Source organism: Meleagris gallopavo, chromosome 21 (genome assembly GCF_905368555.1).
Source record: "Meleagris gallopavo chromosome 21, MGAL_WU_HG_1.1, whole genome shotgun sequence".
Classification (NCBI taxonomy): Eukaryota; Metazoa; Chordata; class Aves; order Galliformes; family Phasianidae; genus Meleagris; species Meleagris gallopavo.
Genome location: NC_139424.1, coordinates 8,474,470 through 8,500,363, shown reverse-complemented (window position 1 = coordinate 8,500,363; position 25,894 = coordinate 8,474,470). Strand labels below are relative to the sequence as shown.

General features: G+C 45.8%; 1 protein-coding gene across 6 annotated transcripts in view; it reads left to right on the top strand.

Moving 5' to 3' along the window:
* Nucleotides 1–25,894, top strand: part of ACACA (acetyl-CoA carboxylase alpha) — a 109,358-nt gene that overhangs the window by 42,478 nt on the left and 40,986 nt on the right. For 3 of the 6 annotated variants that reach the window (XM_085241078.1, XM_085241083.1, XM_085241082.1), the window contains 13 exons: nt 377–495; nt 7,054–7,077; nt 9,074–9,217; nt 9,780–9,876; nt 11,077–11,184; nt 12,855–12,911; nt 13,221–13,265; nt 15,858–15,899; nt 16,443–16,658; nt 17,159–17,314; nt 18,767–18,970; nt 20,764–20,919; nt 21,495–21,641. In XM_085241078.1, coding sequence (XP_085097204.1) covers nt 377–495; nt 7,054–7,077; nt 9,074–9,217; nt 9,780–9,876; nt 11,077–11,184; nt 12,855–12,911; nt 13,221–13,265; nt 15,858–15,899; nt 16,443–16,658; nt 17,159–17,314; nt 18,767–18,970; nt 20,764–20,919; nt 21,495–21,641 — 1,515 coding nt within the window. The remainder of the gene's footprint in view (nt 1–376; nt 496–7,053; nt 7,078–9,073; nt 9,218–9,779; nt 9,877–11,076; nt 11,185–12,854; nt 12,912–13,220; nt 13,266–15,857; nt 15,900–16,442; nt 16,659–17,158; nt 17,315–18,766; nt 18,971–20,763; nt 20,920–21,494; nt 21,642–25,894) is intronic. The other 3 variants (XM_085241079.1, XM_085241080.1, XM_085241081.1) reach the window with 3 other exon arrangements.

Genomic DNA, 25,894 nt, shown 5'->3' with positions numbered 1-25,894 from the left:
CCCTGCAGGGTTGGGAGCTGTAGGTTGTGTGGGATTTGGCATTAACAGCATTAACATTCATAGTTGGCTGAAATTTCAGATGCAAATTATCTTCTCTGCTTGAAGAAGACTTTGTGGTTGAAGGGATGGAAGGTGAAGCTGCTGTCAGAGGATGTGGTCGGCCCACTTGTAACTTGTGGCTGCTCGCCACCAGAGTGGCCTTTCTCAAATAACAATGTTTTAATCCTTCTAGTTGAATTAGGTTTTTATCTTTATATTCATCTGGAGGTAACTGTATCGTCTCTAATATTTTTATGATCTCTCTTGATCCGTCCTTTGTCTTTTTCCTCCTTCTGGCTCCTTAGCACAGTCAGCTGATGGGTTTCTCTTTAACCAGGTGTACGTTCGAAGGGCGTACATTGCCTACGAGCTGAACAGCGTCCAGCACCGCCAGCTGAAGGACAACACCTGCGTGGTGGAGTTCCAGTTCATGCTGCCCACCTCCCACCCCAACAGGTCAGATCATGCATTCAGGTGCCTTTGGACTCAGGGATTGGTGAGGGACTTGCTATCTTGGCACAGAAATCTCACAGTAGAACTCGTAGAGAAATGGATAAACCCAGTGCATCAAATAAGCACAAATTTCTTAGGATAAAACCCTACATTACCCAGTTCTTTCTATTAAAGAGCTACGAGCAGTAGTTCCAGCAATTTGGATTCCTTTAAATATGTTGCAGTCTTCATATGTGTTCCAATTTTTAGTTCAGTTTGTGTAGTAACTTACCTCTACAGAAGGGGTTCTGGCAGAATCTTGAGCTTTCTGAAAGATGCAGGTCCAGACAGAACGAACAATTGGGGTCTTTCCTCTCGCTGCATTGCTCCCTCGCCAGCTTTTTGTAACTTTGTGGTCGGTTGTGCTTTTAAACCTGGCTTTATTGACGTGGTTATACCTTTTATAGCATAAGGACGAGCAGCCTTTGTTTGTTTGGGGAGATGTGGATGCACATGTAGATGTGTTTTATGCAGAAGCATTAGAGTTTTGCAATACGTTGTTTTTCAGTCAGTATTTTTCAGAATGTATTTCTCATGATGACCGAATCTTAAAGTTGCAACCAAAAGTACCAACCATTCCCTGCTCTGCCCTATGGAGGGGTCACGTCTTCGAGTCCGTGCACAGGCTATTTTAAGACAAGCTTTGATTTTTTTCAGAACTTCTCCAGCATCTGCCAGGCCACTTGATCCCAGAGGTCTTCCTCATGAGGGTGCTTTGGCAGAATGTTTTTGTCCCAGGCTGGGCAGTGTGCTGGAGCCGAGGCGCAGTGCTGCCCCATGGCCGCCGGGTGCCACTGTTGGTCTGTGCTGGGTGGCTGTGTGGTACAGGTGCTATTTTCCTCCTTTGTTTCCAAGCATCTTTTTCCTTATTTTATTTTTGGTAGAGCTGGGCGATGGGGTCCAGTCTCGCTTCATTGAGAATCCATCAGTACATTTTATGAAATGTTTTTCAGAATCTGGTTTGCTAGAAATGAATGGCTGTCCTCAACTAGCAGCACAAAACACTCATGATACAAATGGGACATGCATTTGGTCTCATCTGTTTCCTACATCTCTAGAATGTTTGTAAATAATTGCATACTATTTTTGGTACTTCTTTACAATACTCCTCTCCTGCAGCCCCTCATTCTCTATTTCCTCTCTTTGCTAGTCTGTCACCTCTGCGTGCGGGTTGTGTGGGCTGCCCACGCTGACCACTGTGCTGGTACTGCGTGCTAGCATAGTTGGACAAGGTCAGCTGGGAGATGAGAACTGTTACCTGCCTGGGGAACGGCTTCTTTGTCCTGAAATCTCCTCTCCCCTTTATTGTGAATTTGCTGGAGCAATGTTCTGAAGCTGTATGCTGCTTTTCAACAGTCAGCACTGCGGATGGTTGAGTGGAAATGCATTGCATTCCTTGTGCAGAGGCAAGCAGACTTTGGGGACAAATTCGCTGCAGGTTCTGTTCCTTCGAGTGCACCTCCATCTGTTGGAGCTGAATTTTGCTCCTGTTGCTCAGTGCGGCTGTTTGCAGTGCATACAGCCTTGTGCTGCTATTGTGTGGCTGAAGTGCAGCAGATAACAGGGTATGGATACCTGGGGAATTAAATTAGCACAGAATGTACAGCTTTAAGCTACCCGTTGAGGCAGGCCTTATGTTAATCCTGGGACACAGAGCAATGAAATCTCCAAACTCTCTGCCATTGTCTTGCTTAAGTCTTCTTGTTGTTTTTGACCATGTTCTGAGACCCTCATATGTTCTTCTCTATCTTCTTTAGCATGGACAGATGGAATAAGGGACAAATCCCAAAGCCAAAGTATCCCAGCCGAGTAAACGTCCCCGAGACTCTGCAGGGTTGGGTCCTGCTCAAGCAGAAATGGGTACCTGAGGGCCCAAAGCCAGCATTCTTTTTTGCAGCTGTTCTTTTGCAGTGCAACACATTTTCTAACGTGTGATCAGATAATTGTAAACCCTGGTCCTTTTTTTTGACTGATTTCTGTGAACGCTTTTACTGGAGAAAATATTTATGCAGAGAAAATTGCAAACTGATAGGGCTATGGGATACTTAAATTCTTTGCCATTAGTACTTACCCCTGATATACCTTTACTTAATTGCAACTGAAACAATCCCAGCCACTACTTCTGGTGGTCACAGGAGGCACTCAGACTTTGTATTTATGGCCACTGAATGATTGCCATCAGCTGCCCCCAGTAAAACTTTATGTGGAAACAGGAAAGAAAAACTTAATTCTGAATATCAAAATCATGGAAATGCAACCCGCTCCTGGTGGGTTTTGTGGGCAGAAGCTGATTTAGGAATTATTTGTTTAAATTAATAGAAAACATGCTGTTGTAAGAATCCCCACTGATCTTAATTGCAAGGGCAAGGCGTAGGGAGAAAAACTTATAATTGAAACCATAGAGGGCTGTATAGATCGAGCCCAGCATTCCTCCTTGCCCAGCCCAGCCCTCCTTGCAAGCCAGACGAGGAGCACGGTGCAACCATCTGGTGCCTTCTGCAGTAAATGGAGCCTCCCAGCCCTCTCCAAGTAGAGAGCATTGCAGTAATTGGATCTGGAGGAAGCAATCCAAGGGCACCTCCGGGATGCAGCAGGGTACTGCAAGCACGTGCCTGTGTGCGGAGCCCCTTGTGCTCGGATCACCTGCCTCTTTCTGTTGTCTCCAGTCCTGCTGAGAAAAGCTGTGAGAATGAAATAAGCCCTGATCTGAGATGCTCTCTGCTTCCCTGTTGTTCAGTCTGCCCTGCTGAGATGGCAAACTGGTGAGGTATTGCCTGGTGTTCAGAGGTTTGGCTTCCTTTGTGAGAGCGGCAAGCTGGGTGACAGACACTGAAAGGCCTTTCTTAGGTGTTCAGCACATGAAGCAGCGCTCACCTATTCTTGGCTTAAAAACTCCTGTTCAAAGAAACATTGTGTATCTGGTATAAGAAGAGAGAGAGGGAAATACGATGGTTTTTCAACAGTGCTTTTGTCCCATGGGTCACACACGTGGCCTTGAAATGTCGTGGAGAATCTCAAACCTGGACGAGGTTGGGTGGTGGAAGCGATGGAAGGTTTTAGTGGCGCAGGTTTGCTCTGGATACACTCCAAGCCACCAAAGACTTTGAGATTTGACAACTGTCTTACTTAGCTTTAAAGCAAGTTTTATGTGGCAGCTCAAACGGGCTGCTAACTCTGATTTATTTGGAGTTGAGAATGCACACAACTCACAAACGTGCGTACAAGCAGATGCCTTAGGTTTGTCTGAATTCCTTCCTGGAACTGCATTCTGTTGTCCTTGATGCTTCTGAGAATGGAATTTGGGTCCAGTTGTTGGTTGTCTTGTATTTCCAAACGTCTCAGCATCAATGTCTCAGCTATCTTGTGCCTGTTTTTGCCCAGTATCTCCTCTTTTTTGTGCTTGTGGATGTTTGTTGGCACCTCCTTGGACTTTGGTGTTGCTGATTTCAAAGCTTAGGAGTGATGCATGTTTCTCGGAGCTGTCTCTTGATGTTTTGTCATCTATGGAGTACTTTGGTTGTTCTTTTTGTCAGCCTCTTCCTTAGCTTACAGGTTGAAACCATTTTGAAAGCTGAAAGCCAAATTTTACATTGATGTTTCCAAACAGTGGTTTTTATAGAAGAATCAAGAGCCCAAACTGGCGCACATTCAGAGCAGAGCTCTAAGAGTACCTTCCCGCTAGGTGGGAAGGTGCCTCATCATTTTACCATGACACAGTCAGGAGATCTGAATTTCTAACAAAATGAACATGTTTCCGTGGCCCGAAATAGCTGTTAGAACAGCTTCTTGTTTCAGCCATTGGATTCCTTGTGCAGGATGAGCTGCTCTGCTGCGGGCTGAGCGCACAGCCCCAAATGTGCCATCAGCAGCCTGAGGTCCCCTCCGTGCTGCAGGAGAGCGGCTGCTGCAGGGAGGGAGGGGGGAATGATTCCAGGACACCTGTAAATCCCCGCAGCCTCGTGCTGAGGGTTTGATGTTAATTAGACAGCAGGCAGCAGTAATGGGTTGCAGTTCCCTTGGCTTGGCTGTTTCAGAAAGGGCGAAATCTTCCGGCAGAGGAAAGAACGGGCTGTTGAAGGGGCAGCAAACTGAATGGAACGATGATAATTTTATGCAAATTGGACTTCAGTAGCAGATTCAGCTTGGCTGAATCACAGAGGGAGCAGAAGAATAAGGAAAGAAAGAGGGAGAGGAAAAACCCAATCAAAATGTATGGTTTGAGGCATGTTTCACAGCCTTCTGTTTAGATTCTTCTACAGAAATGAAGAAACATAAGAGGAGTGCCACTGGTCACAGCCGGTGGAATTGCTCTTTCTCCTGTGTTACTGCTGTTAATAACTACAAGTGGGTTATTCAGCCAACCTCTGCTGATTCTGCTTTGCTGCCTGATTTCAAAAGCTTCGCCCCACGCCGGCACCTCCATCACAGCTCGCTGCAACCCGCGGCGCTTCGCATGCACGGCCAGCACTGCCGGGGGGGAGGAATGGAAATTCACCCAGAAGGTGCAGGAAGGAGCGAGGGGGATTTTCCTTTGCTTGAGCAGGAGGACTAATTGCTTGCAGGCTGGGGCACACCGGTGTGGGATCAGCCCCCTGGTGGGGGGGTACTTTGTGAAGATCAGGGTGAGGGGTGGTGGGAGGGCTCCTGGGCATGGCCGGCTGCACGGCAGCGGTGCTGTGCCAGAGCTGTGCTCCCGCTGGTTCCCCTGCAAGCTTTGCAGCCTTGTTCACGGAGCTGCGGAGGTGTGATGCCTTTCTGTAACAGCTCGCCCCAGGGCTGCCCGCGCCGCACACATCAACCCGTTGGCTCTCAGTGCGGGATGGTGACAGTGACAGCTGAGCTGGGATACAGGAGGGCTCGTGCAGCCGTGTCTGTGGTTATGGCACAGCCCTGCTGCTGCGCTCCGCTCCTTCTTGAGATCTGTTTTCCTGCTGTGATTCTTGCCGGAATCTCTCCACCTGCATTCCAGGTGGTATGGAAGTGGTTCCCAGAGCAGGGCAGCAGGGTCTGCTCTCTTTGAGGCAGAAATGAGTGTTTGTTGCACTGTTTGGTTGGCTTTCTTCTTTCAGTTTTCTGAAAGCATCCCAGGGAGCTCTACATGAGTGCACCAGGTGCCTGTTCTCTCCAGGCTGTTCTTTCCATCTGAAGGAGATCACATGCAGCTTTCCCACCACTTAGCAAGACAGAAAAAAGGCACAAAATCCTGCATCCCAGTGTCCCTTTCAGCCCTAGCAGCAGGCTCTCAGCAAAGTGTCTGTCCCTCAGACTCCAAATGGAGTTATTTAATTTTGTTATTAAGCAGCAAATAGGTATGTCTTCAGCCCAGTTCTGTTTTCTGCCATATGGCTTAAGGAAGTCAGGGGAACTTCCATGACTCTGTCAGTAAAGCACTGAAGTGCATCCTCACAGTGAATGTGATTCTGATGTAACAAAATCTGTTTTTGAGCAAGGTGCACTGAGTGCACTGAGGGCTGTGACCATGGAAACATTGTGGTCACTGATCACCAGGACTTCATGTCCAGCAGCCCAGGGCTTGCCTGTGGCTAAGGGCATTAGGAAACTGGTTTGATCTTCCCCGGTTTCTGTAGGGTGGGAAGGACAAATGGCCAGATGTGCGCTCCCTGAAGCTTTACTTTCGACCTTTCCACGCTGCTGATCTCTGCACAAGCCTCCTGGGTGCATGTGTGTTTTAATCTTTGCTATTTTGAATGCCACACTGCAGCCATTTCTGCATCTTGCATGGAGCCGTTTGCCACCTCGTGCTCCTGTGAATGGATGGGCAGAGTGTGACCACCTCGGGCTGCTGGGAAACAGTGCACCTCAGCTCCCTTTAGCTCACAGCCATTGCTGAGCTGTGGTTTGCAAGCAGAAATGTGCGGGGAGCTGTGGGCTGATGTTATGAAAGGAACCACTCCATTTTCCTCAAGTTGGTCTGAAGTTCTGCTTGTTCTTTTTTGGTGTTCATGGCCTTGATGCTGCAAATGCCAAGTGTTCCGTGGTGTTGGTGTGCATTTGCTTTGTTCTCGCCCTGCGGGCTGCTGCTTACTGGGGAGGTTTGGCAATGAGGATTTGGCTTTTTTTTTTTTCTGAACCTGTGGCAGTTTCCCTATGGGACGCAGTCACTCTTCTGCATCTGTGCTGCTGTTTGCTCTCTGTCAGGTGGGGCTGACTCCCACTCTGGTCTCTGAAGCTCCACTGGTGTTTGCGCAGGGCTGGCAGCGGTGCCATGAGGTGCTGTAGGAATGCAGGGTGCCTTGCGAATGCAGCGTGCTTTCCTCATATGTGTTGCTGCATGTCACGTGCATGGTCTGTGTTTACTCCCGTGGCAGTCGTGGCAAGCGAAGTCAGGTGGTGGGGGCCTCCTCAGGGTCAATGACATTGAATTCTGCCTAATTTCTGCTGGACAAATTTGGGTTCGGTCAATTGTAAAGGTGTTGCTGGTCTGCGGACCAGCCTGATGATAGTTTTTGATGATGGCTTTCACTAACCAATCTGTAACTAACTGTGGTTGTTTGATTACAGAGGGAACATCCCCACGCTAAACAGGTATGGTACTCATCATCTTTTAAAATTTGAACAGAAAGACTAGAAAGAAGTAGTCTAGTACTTAATGTTCTAACATGTTTTGTTGTAGTACCCTTCTCTTTGCTTCGGAAGCTCTCAAACGTAACTCTTATCCCTCCCTTTTCCTCTCCCTTTGTCTAAAACATGTTTTCAGCTTTTCACCGCCCTTTTTAAAAGCAGCTTTGCATGCAGCAATCTCCACAGTTAAATCTGCTCGGTGACTCGGTGCGCCCGCAGTGCGATGTGCAGCTCCTGGTTGGGTCTCTCCTTTTGGAACAGGATCCCAGCTGGTGCCTCTCTGGGTGTCACAGTGGAGCAGGGCTTTGCCTCGGGCTCATAGCACACCTGTTGCCGCTCTGGTTTCTTGCAACTAGCTTAGAATTTGTTGAGGCTGTCTTACCTCCCTCGTGCCATAGATGAATCTACATCTCAAACAGCTGACAGCATGTTTTGTTGTGTTCTGGATGCTAATTTTTCCTCCCGTGTCTCAGTTGAAAAGTATTTCTCGTTTTAAATAATACATGAAAAATGTCTGCTGTCTCTTTGTTTAGTTACTGTTCTGTGATATGTTTTGTATTGGCTGTAAGAAATGTACACCAAGGCATGTCCTGAAACATTTTTCTCTTTCAAAACATGAATACTTATTATTTATTACTGCTTACATGCCTATTTAGGGAAAATAGTAAAAACGGGCTCGAAAGTCTCATGGCTCTTAATCAGAGATAAATTACAGAAACACTGACTTTATACACAGAGAGCTATTAATCAAACTGATGATAGCTTAGAGTGGCTATTGGTGTTCCTAGGGCCATGTCACAGTGGTTTTCTGTGGGGAGGGACACAGGAGTGAATGAAGCAGCAGTGTGAGGGATGCCCATCCAGCACCACCTGTGAGCGTTGGTGGGACATCAGGAGATGGACCTCACTGTGGTGCTGTGCTGAATCAGTGCCCTTATTCCTGCCCTTATGGCACCACCTGGGGAGGACAGAACTTGACTTTGTCGATGTTTCCTGAGTCCCAAGGGGAGTGAAGGGAGGGCGAGCTGCCCTGAGCTGCAGGAGCCCATCCTGCAGGCAATGCAGCTGGGTCTGTAGTGTGCAGTGAGAAATGAGGAGCAGTGTTCCCTTTTGCTCCAGAGAAGGCAAAACCCCATTCTACTTGCTGGAGAGGGGGTGTTTAGTTGGTTGGAGTATTTGTGTTGACATGCAAGGAACTTCCTCTGCTAGTCTTGGCCATAACAACGTGGAGCTGTAACAGCAACAAAAGCAAATCAGAAAAACAAACACAGAAGAAACAGATGACAAAAGCTCACTGCCCAAATGAACACCAGCAATTTCACAACCAGTGTATGCTGCCACAGCAGTTGAACTATCTGAGAAGTCAGTGATACTTTAATGTGCACAGGATCATGCCTTCTCCAGGAAAGAGCACTGACCTTTGCAGTGAGCAGTTCTGCCCTAAATAGAAGTCCCTTACTCGGTGCCTTCCTCTGAGCTTGTGTAAATCTGTCCTGGTACCACTCACTGACATCAGGAATCGGCCCCGGATGAGTGCTGCACTCACTGTACAGGCAGGAGCAGAAGAGGAGTGGCTGCTGCTCCACCTGTAAAGAAAAGGACACACATGGGGGGGAAAAATGTGTTCAGCTTTGCGTAGTCATAGTTCACCTGTCCCCTCACTTAACCTTAAGAAGTACTGGTTCTGAGGCTTTAAAACGTTGTTTCCTGACTCTGTGCCTTGGGAGGATGTCCAGGTAAGAGCATCAGTGGCAGCAGACACGTGCCACCATTGCAGGGCCCTAGGAAATGGCAGCAAAGCAGCTCTGCCCTGCTGAGAACCCAGCAGTCCTGCAGTGTCACTCGGGATAAACAGCCGTGTGTTGGGCGGTCGGAGCACGTGCACACACAGATGTTTGTCCTCTGGTGCCCTTCTCTCCCTTGTCCCTACTGACTGTGCTCTTATTGAATTGCCATTTAGAATGTCCTTCTCTTCCAACCTCAATCACTACGGGATGGTCCACGTAGCCAGTGTGAGTGATGTGCTGCTGGACAACTCGTTCACTCCCCCGTGCCAGCGGATGGGCGGGATGGTCTCCTTCCGCACATTTGAAGATTTTGTCAGGTATGTGGGGAAGGTGATGGTTGTGTTCCTTGCTGGGCCCAAATGGGACTATTTAGAAGCAGGCTCAAAGTGATCCTGAGCTTGTTTGTTCAGCTTTTGGGGTGTCTGCTGGGGATCCTCTCACCTGCCTCCTTCAGCTAATGGAAATTTTCAGGCTGCTGGCAGAGCAGCGTGCAGCCAGAAGGAGCAGCATCCAGAACTGCTGCTGGCTGGAGATCATTTGCTTCTGTGCTGATATGCAGTGCTCCTGTACACAGGGGAGGGGATATTCTTTGTGCTTTGAACGTTTCTGGACGAGACAAAAAAGACAGCAGAGCTCATAGCAGTCATGAGTGCCTGCAGCCATAGGATCTGTGATAAGCGCTAGAAGATCCAGGCTCTGCTCCGGTGGAAGGGTGGAGGAGATGCTGCCTCCTCATCTTTCGAGTTTCAGTCCTGCAAAGGGAAGCAGTCCTTTCCTCTCCTCTCCTCTTAGCAATGTGATTTGTGGATTTTAGTGCTGTATGCCTTCAATGAGCTACAGCAGTGTGTTTATGACTAACACTTCTCTGGTGTATTTCAGAATCTTTGATGAAGTGATGAGTTGTTTCTGCGACTCTCCTCCCCAGAGCCCAACCTTCCCTGAAGCTGGCCATGCTTCCCTCTATGATGAAGACAAGGTACAGTAATTTTTCTCTCTGGAGGTTGCTCTCAGTTAGGAAATGGAAGACATGCAGAATGCTGCAATGACTGCAGGCTAGATACTTTCCACTTGTTCCAGTGCTGGAAGCAGGAGTTAAGAGCTTTATGTACTTATGTATGTCTTTTGTTTGCTCTTTTCACAGCAGGCAAATAGAAGTAGGTGGCCATTTCCTGATAGTTCTAAAACCAGAGCTATGTCTTACTCTCCATGTAAATTCAGATTGTTGCTTATAGCATCAGTAGAATTACTGGATCCATGGCAGTGTTACTGAGAGCTTGGACAGAGTAGGTTTCCACTTGCTTTACATCCTGACTCTTTTCTCTCTTCTGCCAGTTAGAACTCTTTTTATGAGAAAAAAGAGAGTTGAAGCCCTGACAGTTTTTGCATTGACATGGAGAACAGGTGCAGACGAAGCAGATGGTTTTTAATTCTTAGTGACAGAAGATCTGCTGTCCATGGCACCACAGGTAGTGCTCACTGCTCAGTCCTGCCTCCCAGCAGCTGGGAGCTCAGTTGCAATACAGTCTGTGTTCAGAACAGGGCTTGGTTTTAAACTTAGCTGTTGATCTTGATGTGTGTAAATACTGAGGCCTTGTTCCAGAGCATTGCCATCAACCTTAATGTCCTCAGATCTTTCTCTTTAACTCCTTCTCACTTCACCAAGGAAAAATTTCAGCTTGTACTCAGTTTTTCAGAGTTAACCACAAGTTTTTGAGCGCTACATTTGTCACTTCTCAGACCTCCAGTGTAATTGACACTTCCACATTATTTCATTCTGTTGTAGATGTGAGAGTGCACAATGTTTTGCTCTTATACTAAATTTACTTAATACCATTACCTTTCAAGATGCCAGAGCCCCTTTATGCCCTGTCTGCGTTGCATCTCATGAGGAGAGGCCCTGACCCTGCATTCATTTTGCATCCAAATGAGGCACGCTGGACTTCACCAAGCATGATCTCCACTGGATCCTCCAAACAAAGCTCCTGTTTGCTGTTTGTGGATTTTGTCTCTTACTTCTGAAACTGTGAACTTGTGGGGCTGCTTGATCAAGGATTTCCTCTGTAATTCTCCTTACTTGATAGCAAACTCTGCTGAAGTCATCTGTTTCCTATGGGGCCTGAGCTTAAGAGGTGTTGTTCACAGTTTATTTATGTGGCATGTGTTCTTCAAATTGCAGGCTGCCCGTGAGGAACCCATTCACATTCTTAATGTTGCTATTAAAACTGACGGGGACGTTGATGATGATGGGCTGGCAGCCATGTTCAGAGAGTTCACACAGAGCAAGGTAAGTCAGCTCAGTGCTTTATTGCTCCATGAGATTCACTTCAGAGCATCAAGTATTAATCCTGTGGCCACTTCTGAGAAAGCTGTGCTGGGGACAGCCACTTCGTGTCCGCTCTGCCCTCTAGTGCCTGTCTTCACCTGCTTTCCTGATGGGCGTGAAGAACTCAGGCTTGTTGGTATGAATAGCTCTCCAGGCACTGGGAGCCTGCTGCATCCATGCTACCTGCCGTGGCTGAGAGAGTACTGAGAGAGCAGTTGCTAACTTCCCAACTTGAAAGTTAGTCGTGTGTTCTGCAGAAAAGAGGGTTTCCCAGCTGGGACTGGGACCTGCTAGACTTCAGCAGCTTCCTGTCTCTTTAAGGAAAGAAAATAATCAAATATAAAAATTAAAACTAGTTCTGCTTTTCATCTTCTTGATCATGCTCGAGGCGTTTTATGGGAGGGGATAAAAGGAAAGAAATTAAAAAAAAAAAAATTCCCAAACACATTAAACTATCAAATAGGTTGATCCAAATTGTCCAAATAATCTTCTAGTCCCAGCATGTTGTGTGTGTTTTTTCTAATAGAAATTAGGATCATATACTTGTAAATGACTTGTGGAGGAGATTGAGGCAGTCAGTGCAAATGGAGTTTCTCCAGGTGCTGATGGCTAATCGCTCTGTAATAGCTGTGGACTTGCTGTGAGACCCGCATTATTACGATGTAATCAGAATCCTGTTGCTATGCTGTTATTGTCTGCCACTTGTGGAATTTTAAAAGCAATAACAATTTTTGCTTTTTAAATCATGGAATTATTAAAGTTATTTTCTTCCTCTTGCTATGAATATAGTCGCTCATGCTCATTTTCAAAGGGCTTAACCTTAGTAAAACATTGCTGTCTGTGTTGAAAGGGGTTGTTTTGTTCCTGGGCTAGCAAAGTTCTCATTTCATTTTTGCTCTTCTTTTTTTATTTTTATCTTTTTTGCTTTTCAATTGGAAAAAGGAGGAGAAAGGATAAAGTTTTAAAGGGGCAATATTACAAGTTTTTTAACACTTAAAAAAAACCAGTGATGTGGCAAATCCTCATCACACCATTTTCATTTGTAATGTGGCTTTCCGGAATTGGTTCAAGAAGCAACCAGCACGGGCATATCTGACACACATCTGAGGGACGGTATCAAAAATCTCATTTGTCACCTTTGTGATACTGATGGATCCGTCCTTTGTTCATGTACTGTTTGCACCAAAATCAGGTACGTGCTGTTATGCTTTATTGGGCCAGTTCCTTTAAAAGGATCATTTTCCACGGCCCTACCATGCCTATCTTGTGCTCCCTTCAGAAAGTCATCTTTGCAAAAAGACCAACTTGTGTTGGCCAATGAGTGAAAGCCCTGCAATACTTGCAGCCAACCCTTCTGCTCTGCTTGTTGGCAAGGTTCAGCTGGGGTGCTTTGTCCTGCCACGGGGTTACTTACCTCTGCAGACTTTATGAATCTGCTTGTGTGTGCTGCTGTGCAGTCAGCAGATGGGAGATGGTAGCTGTGAGTAGAGCAAAACGGGCTGGGAATGAACATGCAACAGAGATGCAAGAGAATCTGTAGAGCTTTTCTGGTTCAGAGAAGACTTGCACATGTTCTTAATGTGTTCCTTCTCTGTGAAGCTAAGTCTTGATTCCTTCTTTTCCTTTTGCAGAAATCAGTCCTGATTGAGCATGGCATCCGGAGGCTGACGTTCCTTGTGGCACAGAAGGTATTTTGGTGTCTCTCATGCTAGGAAGTTCGTAGTTCTAGTTCATAGAAGCATTGAATTTATTATCTTGTCACAAATTAAGTACTATAACTGCAGTTATTTCTGACTTCACTGTTTTTGTTCTTTAAAATTGGAGATTGTTTTGATGAATTTGCTTAAGAAAATTAATTTACAATTGTAAACAATCTTGGCACCTCTTGTAATCTTGAATTAATTCATTTTTGATTTTCATTCTAATTGCTAGCTTTCTTCTGCTTTTTTTTTTTTCTTTTTTTTTCTCTTCCTGTGTTTGTGTGGTTCGTTTGTAAGGACTTCAGGAAACAGGTCAACTGTGAGGTGGATCAGAGATTTCATGTAAGTAAAAAAGACTCTGGAACGTGGTGGTATTTCTGATGAGAGGCCAGGAGACTCATAAGCGACTCTGGGTTCTCATTTGGTTCTTAGCCAGGCCTTTGATGCCAGCATTGTGTCAAAGTTGAATTTGAATACAAAGCTGGACCTGCTGCATTCAGCAGGGCTGCTTCCATGCTCGTTGGCTGGCTAACCTCATGGCTGACACTTTGACCAAGGTCTTCACTGTGTTGATATAGTTCTATATTCTGAAATGTAATCAGACAAATTTTTATATTTCATACCTGCTGTGGTGATTTCTTCAGTCTTCTCACTGATTTCAGTATAACTTAGAGGAATGATTGAAGTGACTTACTAAATTTTGATGACTTAATGATGTGGAAAGTGTTTGGTGCTTCTGCTGCTGTGAATTACTTCTTTCTCCTGGGCTTTGGAATCAGCAAGACTTAGCTTGGCCCTGTTTTCAAGGTGGCAATGCAAAGCATAAACAGTATTTTTAGCCCTTCTGTAGCTGCTTTACAACTCTGGAGGTTCTTAGGAGTCTTTAAAGTGCAAGAAATTCATCCTGTGTTTAATGAGCCTGGTTCAGCAAGTTGAGCACTGCGTGGGAATCCCTGACCCTGTGCACAGACAGGTCCTGGTGAGCGGGTTATGTAGGAATTGGACTCTTAGAAGGAAACCCTAGCTTTAGATGGGAAAAAATGAATTTTTAGAGAGTTGAATTAATACTTGAAGAATGCAAAGCAGAAGTCTGTGAATAAACTCTGTAGCACGCATCAGTGGTCAGGCTTGGACAGAGTCAGCCTTGTGTTGGCCCTGAGCTGTGCTGATGTGATGTGCTGATAGGATGCTCCTGAGCCAGAGGGTGCACTGCTCCATCTCATCTGCCTGCAAAGTTTCTAGAGCACCGCTGGGACGTTTTGTGAGTGTCAGTCTTTATTACCATCTCCTGTTCTATTCCGTTTATTACTGGACCAACTATTAACTTAGCCAGGGCCCAGGCTTGGGTTTGTTTTTGTTTTAATTACAGTCTATATAATTAGTTCCCAGCATGTTGAGGTAATAGAGAGTTGCTCCAGCAAGCTTCCAATTTCCTCATCTCATTAGGTTTTTAACGTGATTATTAGTATAATAATCAACTATGATGATTTCTGTTGTAGCTTTTCACATTCTGCGATTTGCAGGGTGTCTTGATTGGCTAATTTAGGCAAATTATTTTGATTGTCTTGATGATGGTTGGTTGATGAGAACACAGCAGGGGTATAATTCTTCTGCCTAGGAAATGGAGCACTCTTTTGGATTTTGGTACCAGAGCACTGAGAATTTTTTTTGTGTGCACATCTAATTATTATATTTGCCCACAACAATAGTCAAATGCCTTGAAAGCAATTACATTAGTGATAGAATGGGCACGGATGATATTAGGGGAAATTGGCAGTGTGCAGGGGGGAACAGGTGGGAGGGATTTGGAAGAGAAGTGAGGAAACGTGGAAGTCCTGTGTGCTTGTTGCAGAGCACTGTTGGTCCTTGTAGGCTCACCTATGTGCCTGAATTGTCAGGCAGGGTTCCCTTACTTGTAGCTAGTCCAGAAGACACGCTCCAGTCAAACACAAGTTCTTTTGTTCAGCTGGGAGCCATCAGGTGGCATTCCAGGGACTGCTTTTGTGGGAGGTAAAGATGATTTACGAGGTGGTTATTTTATTTGCTGTTTGTTGCACTGAATCAAGCTAGGCTTGCACGTCCTTATTGACAGCGAAAATGTGATTCAGAAATTCAGTGACTTCAAGTCAGATACCGCCTTTATTTCTTAATGAGACAGCTCTGGCCATTCTGTGTGCTCCTTTATATTACCTGAAGTACAAATGGTTGGTGTTCTCACGTTGGTGCAAAGCATTCAGAAATGTTCCTCCACGCAGTGCGAGTGCAGTTCCACAGAAACAGAGAACTTCTTGGATGGAATTGAGGGTGTACGTAGCAGGATGCTGACTAGTCTTGCTGCCTTCTGAGACATTCAGTGCACCACAAAAAAAATACAAACCTTTTACGTTTTGTTAGGATATAATCTGAGCAATAGAAAGAATAACAGAGAAACCTAACCATAGCTGGGAGGTTTTTCTGGAGTACTACTTAAACATGGAATGAAGTTCTGTTATTACAATTCATAATTTTCATTGGAAAGAGGATATTTCTAACAGTAAGGATATGAAGATAACTGTTAATGTAGATTGTTGTTTTGTGTACATCAGCTTACATAATAAGGAGTTAATATGATTGTACAGCTCCCAAACGTTTCCACAATCACTGTAGTAATAACAGAACTAGAAGAAGTTTCCCACTGCCATGTCTGGACAGTTCAATTCTATTGTCTGTTGATAATTGACAGCAGTAATAAAAAGCCAGTCAAGTAGCATCTGTTGCATTGGCGGTGAAGACAGGCCTGAGCTGCCTCTGCTGCCTTGCTGGGGGTAACTTGGTTTTCCACTGCTCTGTAATGCTGTAAAACTAGCTTGGAACAACTTCAGTGATCTCCTCTGTTATGGTGCTACCCCAGGGGAAGGACTTTGGGAGGACTGATGTCATTATTTTTGTTTTCAGAGGGAATTTCCAAAGTTCTTCACGTTCCGTGCCAGGGATAAGGTGAGTTGTACGATCTAAATTCTTTCTTCTCTAAGCATTTACTGTATCCTTCTCTCATGTAGCTGTTCATGTGCTGTTGCAGGGAGCTGCTTCAGCTCAGCTTCACTGCACAGTGTGGTATCTTCACCTTCCCACACAGCAATAGATTTCAGGAACAATGATGGGTCTCTGGTAACGTGGAATAAAAATTAATGCATTTGGAACCTGACTTAAAGCTTCTGTGGTTGTGGGTTTCATTCACAGCGTAACAGGGGAAGTGTAGAAGCTGTGTAATGATTCAGTATCAAACTTCTTGGCTTCCCTGAAAAAGAGGGTTCCTGGGGAAAGAGCTGGAGAACTTGCTGTCTTACAGTGCGTGTTCCACTTAGTAGTTTAACAATTTAGTTTGAATTTTTAGCCTTTTAGGGCATATGAATGTAATATTATGGATGTATGAATGAGTTTAATGGGCATCATCTAGATTTCTGCATCCTCAGCGTTCTACCTTCTTAACCCACCTCTTCTTGTACATCCTTCCCTCTCTGCACATGCTTGTTCCTTCAGTTTGAAGAAGACAGAATCTACCGCCATCTGGAGCCAGCTCTGGCTTTTCAGCTGGAGCTGAACCGAATGCGAAACTTTGACCTCACTGCCATTCCGTGTGCCAACCATAAAATGCATCTCTACCTGGGGGCAGCTAAAGTTGAAGTAGGAACAGAAGTGACAGACTACAGGTTCTTTGTGAGGGCCATTATAAGGCATTCAGACCTGGTTACCAAGGTGAGTTTTGTCACCCAGCTGAGGTTTCTTTCCAAGACTGCCTATAAAACTCTGTAAATCGCTTGAGAATCTGCCTGAAAACATACAGCACATACAGAGTGCTGCAGTTGTGTGCCCTCTCTTTGCTCACACCGGCTTTGCAGCAGCATGTCTTCAAAGGCAGTATTCCTGTACCTTACAGAGATTTTTCTCTGAGCTGTGGATAGTCAGAAATCCCTGCAGTAGTTATTTCTCTCTGCTTCTCCTGCTACGGAAGCAATAGTTTTACCTGTCCAAGTTTGCATTTATGCTGACCTAAACAAGTCAGCTGGATGTGTGGACCCAGAAGGTGGGAGTACTGACTCTGTGACTGTGATTGATCTGTTTTAGCACTGCACATCCTGCTGATACTAATGTAACCTATTTTCTCAGTCAAGTCCTTCTGCAGTTTTTCAAAGGCTGTTTACTTGGGTTGTGATTTTTGAATAGAAGGTAAATTATTTGTTGACAATGTCTGGCAGGAAGCCTCCTTCGAGTATCTGCAAAACGAGGGAGAGCGATTGCTTTTGGAAGCCATGGATGAGTTGGAGGTGGCATTTAATAATACCAACGTGCGCACTGACTGCAATCACATCTTCTTAAATTTTGTGCCTACTGTCATCATGGACCCATCCAAGGTATGGCCTTGCCAACCCTGAGCTGTTTGTTTTTCTTGGGCTTCGCTCGCCAGAATAAATGGTCGTTTGTTGTCTCTCTGTGCTATGTGAGTGCATCTGTTGACTGAGTGCATTTTAATGGCTTGGTGAATGACGTGCAGTTCCTACCGGCCTTTTTATAGCAGAAATCACAAGAAGTTGGGGACTGATGTTAGAAGTGATAAGGTGAGGGTCTGTTTAGTTCCTCTAAATATTGGAGTTCTGCTTTTCAGTAGCGAGCCGTGGGAGTGCTGAGAGATTCTGCACTGCTTGTTTAGTTATTTAATGACTAATTTTGATTTCTTCTTGTCAGTGTAAGTCATATGGAGTATACTTTTACCTTGGGAATGAGCTAGTAGTGAATGTTACTATGAGATAGAAACAGAGTAATGCTGTGTGTTAACCCAGAAGCTGTTAGGGGGTAGCTTTGGAAGCCTTTTAGGTAAAAAGAGCTCTAACATCTGTGCTATTTGCAAGAACCACTTCTCGTGTTCCTATGTCTTTTAAAGACATGAGGGATTAGAATGGATAAACGAGAGTTTGTAGGCATAAATTACATTTCTGGTTAGCAGACCACTGCAGAGGAAGTCCTGAATATGCTGTAAAGGCTGCATGGCTGCGTTTGGTTGGGCATCAACATTCTGCTCATGGTTACCAAAAGATACGAGAACTGACCTTTCCTTATGAGAATAACTGAAAGTTTAAAAAGATGAATCGGTTATCGGAGTAAGGATCTCTTGCTTGCTGACTTTAACTCATGATTAAAAATTGGTGGTTTAAATTGCTTTTGAATAAATGCGCTCTCAGTGAATCCTGAGCCATCAGTTCTCAGGAGCACCAGGGGTGTGCAGCCCTGGATGTTGGGCAGCCTTCAGATGCACACCGTGACTTTTTCCTGAGCAGCAGTGGAAAGGAGACTTTTTTTTGGAAAGAATGTTAAAAACAGACTATGAATTGCCTTCTTTTAATATGCGCTATTTGCCAACAGTAGTATATTACAAAGTTTAATAGAACACCAGAAGGCCAAGCTCCAAGCAGTAATTACTTTGTTGATTTAAAGCACTGTAAGCATGTGAAACATGATTATTGTGCGTATAAGTGCTACATAACTGTTTGTCAAGGATTTCACTTTCCTGTGTTTTGTAATTCTGAGCTATGCTTGCAGGAGAGAGGTCAGTGCAGGGGACGCAGTGCTTGGCTGGGGAGTGAGGTGTCTGAGTTCAGTGCCATCCCTGCGTTTGGGTCCTGCTCCTGCGTATCAAGAGTTGTCAGGATGAGAAAGGACCAGCCAGCGGGGTCTGGTAGCAGCTCATGTGCTGCAGTTTGGGGCTCTCTTTCTGCAGCCCCCAAATGCTGAGCTGCCCTTGGAGCAGAAGCTTACAGCAGCGGGGCGCTGTGTCCAGAAAGGTGAGGCAGGTTCTGCTGTGTTTTAAGATCGAGGAATCCGTGCGGAGCATGGTGATGCGCTACGGGAGCCGCCTGTGGAAGCTCCGCGTCCTCCAGGCCGAGCTGAAGATCAACATTCGGCTGACGCCAACAGGAAAGGCCATCCCCATTCGGCTCTTCCTGACCAACGAGTCGGGCTACTACCTGGACATCAGCCTGTACAAAGAGGTGACGGACTCCAGGACAGCGCAGGTGCGGTTCCACGTGGCTCTGTTGTTTCGTGCTCAAAGTCTTTGTGGGGGGCACATTGCACCTGATAGAGCTCTTCTGTGGTTTGCTGTGCTTTCAGGTAATATGAAACGACCATACCAGTGTAAAACTTTGCCACACCAAGAAGAGCATATCATTGTAAAGCAGTCTTGCAAGAGCAATGTAGGAGTAGTAAATATGATGTTATGTAAAAGTGCACGTCCTCGAACTGTCTTGTGTATGCTCTCAGAAATGTGGTGTGAATTTTGGGTGTCGTGTTTGCAGCCGGGAGCTGGACTTGATGCTCGTGGGTCCCTTCCAGCCCAGCACGTTCTGTGATTCTGAAGGTGTAGGGAATGACTTGGGTAGGGTGCTATAAAATTGTGGAAGGTGCTTTTATGTCATTTTTATTAAGCGTAATGGGCTCTTTTGTAGTGGTTACAGCTGTTCAGGTCTTTGTGCTTCTCATGGCGTAAGAATATTGCAGTTAACTCAAATCCTTCCGTATCCTGAAGTGCGTGAACCATAGGAAGCATGAAAAATATTTAAATACAGAAATGTTTACATCTCCCACTGTAATAATCTTCCTGCCATGCAGAAGTAGCAACGGAACAAATTGCCTGGGCAGCGTTAATGTGCAGCTCAGAGTGCTGAGTCACCTCTTCTCCCCCTCTCCTCCATTGAATTCTTGCAGCCTGGCTGCACAGCCTGTCCAGTTCTGGAGATCTCAGAGCAGATAGCATCCACATGTTTTACTTCATTTCTGCCTTTGAGTGGGGACGAGGAAAGAGAAAGATGTTTTAATGCTCTGTAGTAGCTGAGCTTTACCCTCAAGTTTTGTTAGTCACTTGTGAAGGTCACTGTGGATCAGTATGGGTTCCTAACACAGACCCTGGCCCAAATGAGCAGGTACCCCATCCACAAAGCAGCTTCACAGAGAAGTGTTTTTGAAAACAGAGTGTGAACTGTTCCTTTGAATATAAAGCCTGAAATAGACTTTTTTGCTGAATTTTCTTTCTTGTGGAATTCTTCAATTAACTCCCCCGCAATTAGAAATCATCTGTAGTTTTCAGTATCAGATCTGATAGCCATTCTGTTGATAAGAAAGCCCGATCGTGTTGCTTTTGTTAGGTGCATTTCTATGAGGCAGCATTTGTTCAGCACTGTCCCAGTTATGCAGTGCTCCTCGTGTTTATTTCTCAGTTGAAATAGATTTCCTTCCAAGTCCTGGCTGAGTGGAATATATAGTGCCATGAAGCATGGCAGCTGATAATTCATGTTGCTACTCTGGGAAAATCTTTTAAACTTATAATATCAAAACTTCAAGCCAAATGACATATGCAAGTCTTGACCTAGCTTCCATGATCAGTCAGTGGAGATACGGATACAGTGCTGTTCGACTCCATAAATAACAGAGTTCTCCTCTCTGCTCCCAGCTATCACAATCCATCGGCACAGATACGGTGTCAGGGGAAATACTGGTGAATGTGAAGTCATCTATGTCACTGGGTTTTTTCTGTGGGGACGTGGCTCTGTTCACTTTGCTTTCTGCTGTAATGCAGTAATAAGTCAGTGATGCTCAGATCCACACAGTTATGGTCCAGCACTGTCTCCAAAGGGTAGTAATGCATGATGAGGCATGGTGTTATAGGGTATGTGAGTATTAACATATTTGTAGGGAACAGAAACAAGCCTGGCCAGTGTGGAATATCCAGATGATTTTTGTTAAAATATCAATGAGGTAGGTCTGTGGGACTGGTGGATTAAACTGTAATTGGCTGTGTCTTCTGCTGCAGATTATGTTCCAGGCCTATGGGGATAAACAGGGACCACTTCATGGGATGCTGATAAATACCCCATACGTGACCAAGGACCTTCTTCAATCCAAGAGATTCCAGGCACAGTCTTTAGGGACATCCTATGTCTATGACATTCCTGAGATGTTTCGGCAGGTGAGAGCTCTTTGTTGAGGCCTGGTGAATTGTTCTGAACTTCTGTATCTGCAAAGCACTTCTGTGCATTGCCATCCCTGCTTATTGGGAAACGAGTGGCCTGGAATGGCTGACAGTGGTTCCCTGGAGCCTGCACAACTCTGAATTGGGTTGGCTTTGAAAAAAATGAGGATTCTTGATACACTGCTGCTGGAGCTCCATTAATAAATCTAACAGAAGAACTTGAAATGTAAACCATCTTGCATTTCTTGTTTGTGTTTCTTTGTTTTACCACCCTGTTATCCAGCCTTCCTGAAGGTTGGCCAGTGCATGCATTATAAAACGTGCTAATGAGTTTCAGAATTGATTGTGTATCTGATTTGCTGGGTTCTGTCCTGAATCACGTAATTTGAATTATGCTAATTTGGGTGAAACTGCGTTTCATAGTTTAAATTCCAAAATAAGTGATATCCACTGAATACTGTCAGTCAAATTGTGGGGAGGGGGGCTTTTAGAGTGCTCTGTCTCGAATGTTAATTCACAGCGGATTGAACAAAAGCATTTTCTCAACAAGAATTTGTCTCTTCATCCTCTAGTCTTTAATTAAACTCTGGGATTCTATGAATGAACATGCATTCCTGCCAACACCGCCGCTGCCGTCTGACATACTGACGTACACTGAATTGGTGTTGGATGATCAGGGCCAGCTCGTGCACATGAACAGGCTGCCAGGAGGAAACGAGGCAAGTTGCACTTTCTTCAACACTGCTTTCCTTTCCATGTCCTGCAGTACGTTGTCTCTTGGACTAGGTTTGACAATTGTAATGAAAATTTACCAAGCCAGGCACAAAATCTATTCATTCAGTCTTTCGTAGATGAAATCTCTCTCTTGAAAATGGGATTTTTGTTTCATTAAAAATTAATACCTTCCATACAATGGATATTTTAAACTCCATAGTAAATGATGATTCCATTTCAAACCTGTGCCTATGCTATTTTTTCCTTCATAATTAAAAAGTGCTCGTTCAGCTATTCCAGGTAACTGGGGTTTATATTTGAACCAAATATGTTTTACAAGACTAAATAGAAATGTTTTCATTTGCTTAAAAATGAAAAACCAATTTTATGCTTGCCATTGAAATACTGCAGTGTTTGTGTAGCACGTGGGCAAGGTGTGTGCAACATCCCCCTCTAGTGAGTGATTTCCATGGGACTGACGGGGCTGCTAATGCTGCCAGACTAATTGCTGCTCCTTCAGCTGCCCGTGGAGGAGGCCGTACAGCCGTGGGCTTTTGCTGCTGTGTTGTGTCAGCAAGCCGTGGGATGCAGCATTAAAGCAGCCTGAGAAGATAGTCAACTAGTAGCAGGGTTGGGGTTGTTTTTGTTTGTGCTTGGTCTTGGCTAGGTGGGATTCCATAAGTAAATGTTTCTGCAGTAATTTCAATTTGAACTGTTCTAAGTGATGGTGTTGATGTTTTTGGCATTGCTGAACTCGCGTAGTGCCTTCTGCTGGTTATGGGACGTGAGACTTGTCCAAACGTTGTTATTACACTGAGAACATCAAGGATGGTGATGAGAGGAAATAGGGGTTGTTCTCACTGTTTATTACATGTCTCTTACTGGGGAAAGGTTTCGAAAATAGTATTTTTAGATGGAACCTAATTAGTCAGTGGTGACTACGAGAGCAGTGCTTCCTCGCTGGCCTACGGCAGAACCACCTTCACTAGGACAACTAAACCCGGCCGGGGCTGCGCTGCTGTGGAGCCTCACGCCATCATCGTTCTCTTTCTCTGCACTCATTCAGTGTCTGAGTGGATGGTGGCTGGGGAAACAGCAGAGTCCCTCAGGGACGTAGCTCTGCTCTTGCTGAAATTACAAGCACGGAGCTGCCTGGGCATGAACGTGTACTGTTTACTCTGCCAGTATGAATACAAATAGTCTTATTATAAGAGATTTTGTACCCAAAGACCACCAAAAAAAAAAATTAGGAGTTTTATTTAACCCTTGGTAGACTTCGTTGCACTCAATCTGCAAACAAATTGTGTGGCTGTTGCTGTGTGCAGTGTTATCTCCCGTGCAGGATCCGACCCTCCTGGGGCAGTCAGGCAGAGGGGTTCAACCGTTGGAAAGCAGGACAGAGAAGTGCAGCGTTCCCCCATGTTTTTCTGTCTCCTCAAGATGTCCTCTTACAAAGGTGCACAGCAGGTGCTGCCCTGCCTTCCAGCAGCAGCAGGGCCGAGGTGGGGGCCTGGAGGGCAGCACTGGGTCGGCTGCCTGCCGAGCGGCCCAAGCGAGGAGCGCGGCATGCAGCCCACGGCCGGCGGTGCTCAGCTGCCAGGCAGTTACCGTGGGACCGTGTGCAGCTGGAATGAGGTCTGAGGCATCGGTATTGAATTCTGTTACCAATAGCTGCTGCACACAATAGCGCTCTTTCAGACGGGAGAGCGGTCAATGTGAGGAAGGGCTCCGGCAGCACTCTGAAGGACAGGTGACATTCACGGGGTGACGAGCTGCCGAGCGGATTCATTCCTCCCTGCTGCACTTCCTTTATCAGGATGAGCCGACTTGAGGCTTTCAGGGTTTAATTTCGCTCAGTTGAGGAAACAAATTTTCACAAGCGTGCGCTCGAGGCTCTCTGTCCAACACAGATGGAGGCGGGGTGCTGGCGGGGTTCAGGCAGGGGCCTTACCTTTGCTAGGGCTGCTCGTATTCAAAGGGGGAAATACTTGGGACTGTTGCAAGGATAATTTAAGCAAATACGTTCTAAGAGTCTTAATTTGTGCTTGCTGAATGCTGGTTGTTACAGAATGTGTGCTCCCCCAGGTTTGGTTAGCAGTGCCTGGTGGTTGGTGCCCAGGGGCTGTGCCCCAAGCTGTGAGCTGCTCCCACTGCCGGCCTTGGTGAGCTGCTGGGTAGGGCATTTCCAGGGGAACGGGACTTATTTTTGTAGAGGAAAGTTCTGGCTGTAATCAGTGCAGTGCTGCTCAGCACATTCCGGCCTCTGTCACTGTTCTGCCTGCTGGTGGCCAGGAAGATCAGGGCAGTGCTGTCAGAAACGGGATTTGGTTTCTGGGTGATCCTTTGTGGAGTCAGGAGTTGAACTTGAGGATCCTTGTGGGTTCCTTCTAACTCAGGATCTGCTGTCATTCTCTTATACTTGTTTTGTATCAGAGATTCAAACAGAGCTGTTCCCCCACGTGAGGGGCGCCTCACCAGCGAGGTATCAGCTGTGCTGGGGCAAGGCTTGTCTGTTCTGCTGGGGCTGTGCTACACAGTATGAACAATTACATTTTCTCCATGTGAAAAGGGGTCAAGACACTCCTCCTCTTAAAGCATTCAGTTCAGCTAAGTGCCCTAATTGTTTTAGCCAGCCGGTGAAATTGAGAAGCTAGCATAAAATCTGGAGATTGGCGGCCAACTGCATGTCAACAACAGAGGCTGCAATCCCTGCTCTTATGCTGGGCAGAGCAAGAGCTCAGAGCTGGGAGTCTCCCATCCTCACAGGCTCTGCAGGCTGTGTTCTGGGCTAACCAGGCCGATGTTTTTGTTTTCAGAGAAATCTGTGCTCAAAGAACTTTCACAATGTGAGAGGTTTTTCTCCGTTTAGCTTATGACCACTTCATGTAACCCACCACCTCATTTGGCACTAATTATCTCTTTGCTGGTAGTCTCAACAAAGAAGCCAAGGACTTAATGGACCATGAAAATACAACTTGTTATTTATTCCTAGGCAGTGCTCGCTCCTTCTGAGCAGAGGATCTGTCCTGTCATGGCCACGCGGGGGAGCTTGCAGTGCTGCTGGCCGTGCCGTGTGCTCTCGTAGCCCAGAAGGCACCGCTAATGCGGGGCCTTTTTCCATTCCCATGCCCTCTCAGTACAGCCAGAGCTCTTGCTGAAACACATCTGCTGTTTCTTTGGGCTGCAGACAGAATCCTGGATGTTGCCTCGAGCTGTCTGTGAGATGATGTCTGTTCCAGATCCTTCTCAGTAAGCTCATCAACTGTCTTCTGGTCCCCAGTTACTCCTCCTTATGTGTCCTTGTTACAATGCTGGCTGCTGTTACACCTCTGCTTACATGTGAGACTGCTCCAGTTAGCTCTGTCTGCTACCGTAACATTTCAGTTATGAATATTATCGGGCCAGCACACTTGATACGATTGAATTTGCAATCCTAAAAAGTTAAGAACAATTTGCAAATAATTTTCGGAGCTGGTAGGTATATATGAGAGAGCTGAAGGAGACAGTATTTTATCAGCAGAATCAAACACTGGTCAGTAGCTCCCGTCTGATGCTCCTGAGTGTGTTACTGAATGAGGACTGTGGGACAAATGGGGCACTTAATGCACCACTGTGACCTCGTCAAGAACTAAGCAGTAGAAGGTGGATGCTCAGCCCATCTCCATTCTCAGTTTAGGTAGACACGAGCCTTTGAAATGGTCAGAGTTAATATAGGTGAAAGGAAACAAATCCACTTGCGTAAGGTTACAAAAGTGCGTTTACACTAAAGTGTTTTTCACAGGAAAATTTCAAGTTCATACCATGCTTAGATCTAGATTACAGCACAAGACTTCTAACATTCCTGCAAGTTTAATTTTAAAATAAATAAATAAATGGGAGCCTTTCTTCTCAGTGACACAATCTCACATGGTTCAGGAGTGGGACGGGTTCAGTGTGGGACAGAAGCGTGTGGCTGAGACGTGCTGATGTTGGGAAGGATGGGTTTGGGCAGGCCCAGAAGCAGGACCTCAACACACCCCCTGGTAAGAGCCAGCTAATCTCCAAGGGCAGCACCCCACATCCCCTGCATCTCAGTCTCTCTGTAAATGTGTCATTTTCCCTCTTGGCACTAGATGTCACAGTTTTTCCTTCTCAGCAGCGTGAGGCTCAGAAGTCATCCTTGCTGGAGGTGTGTTGGCAGGCACCTTTCCCTGGCCAGGTGACATTGCAGCCAGCGCTGGGCAGAGGGCTGCAGCAGCACTGCTTCGCCAGCTCTGTG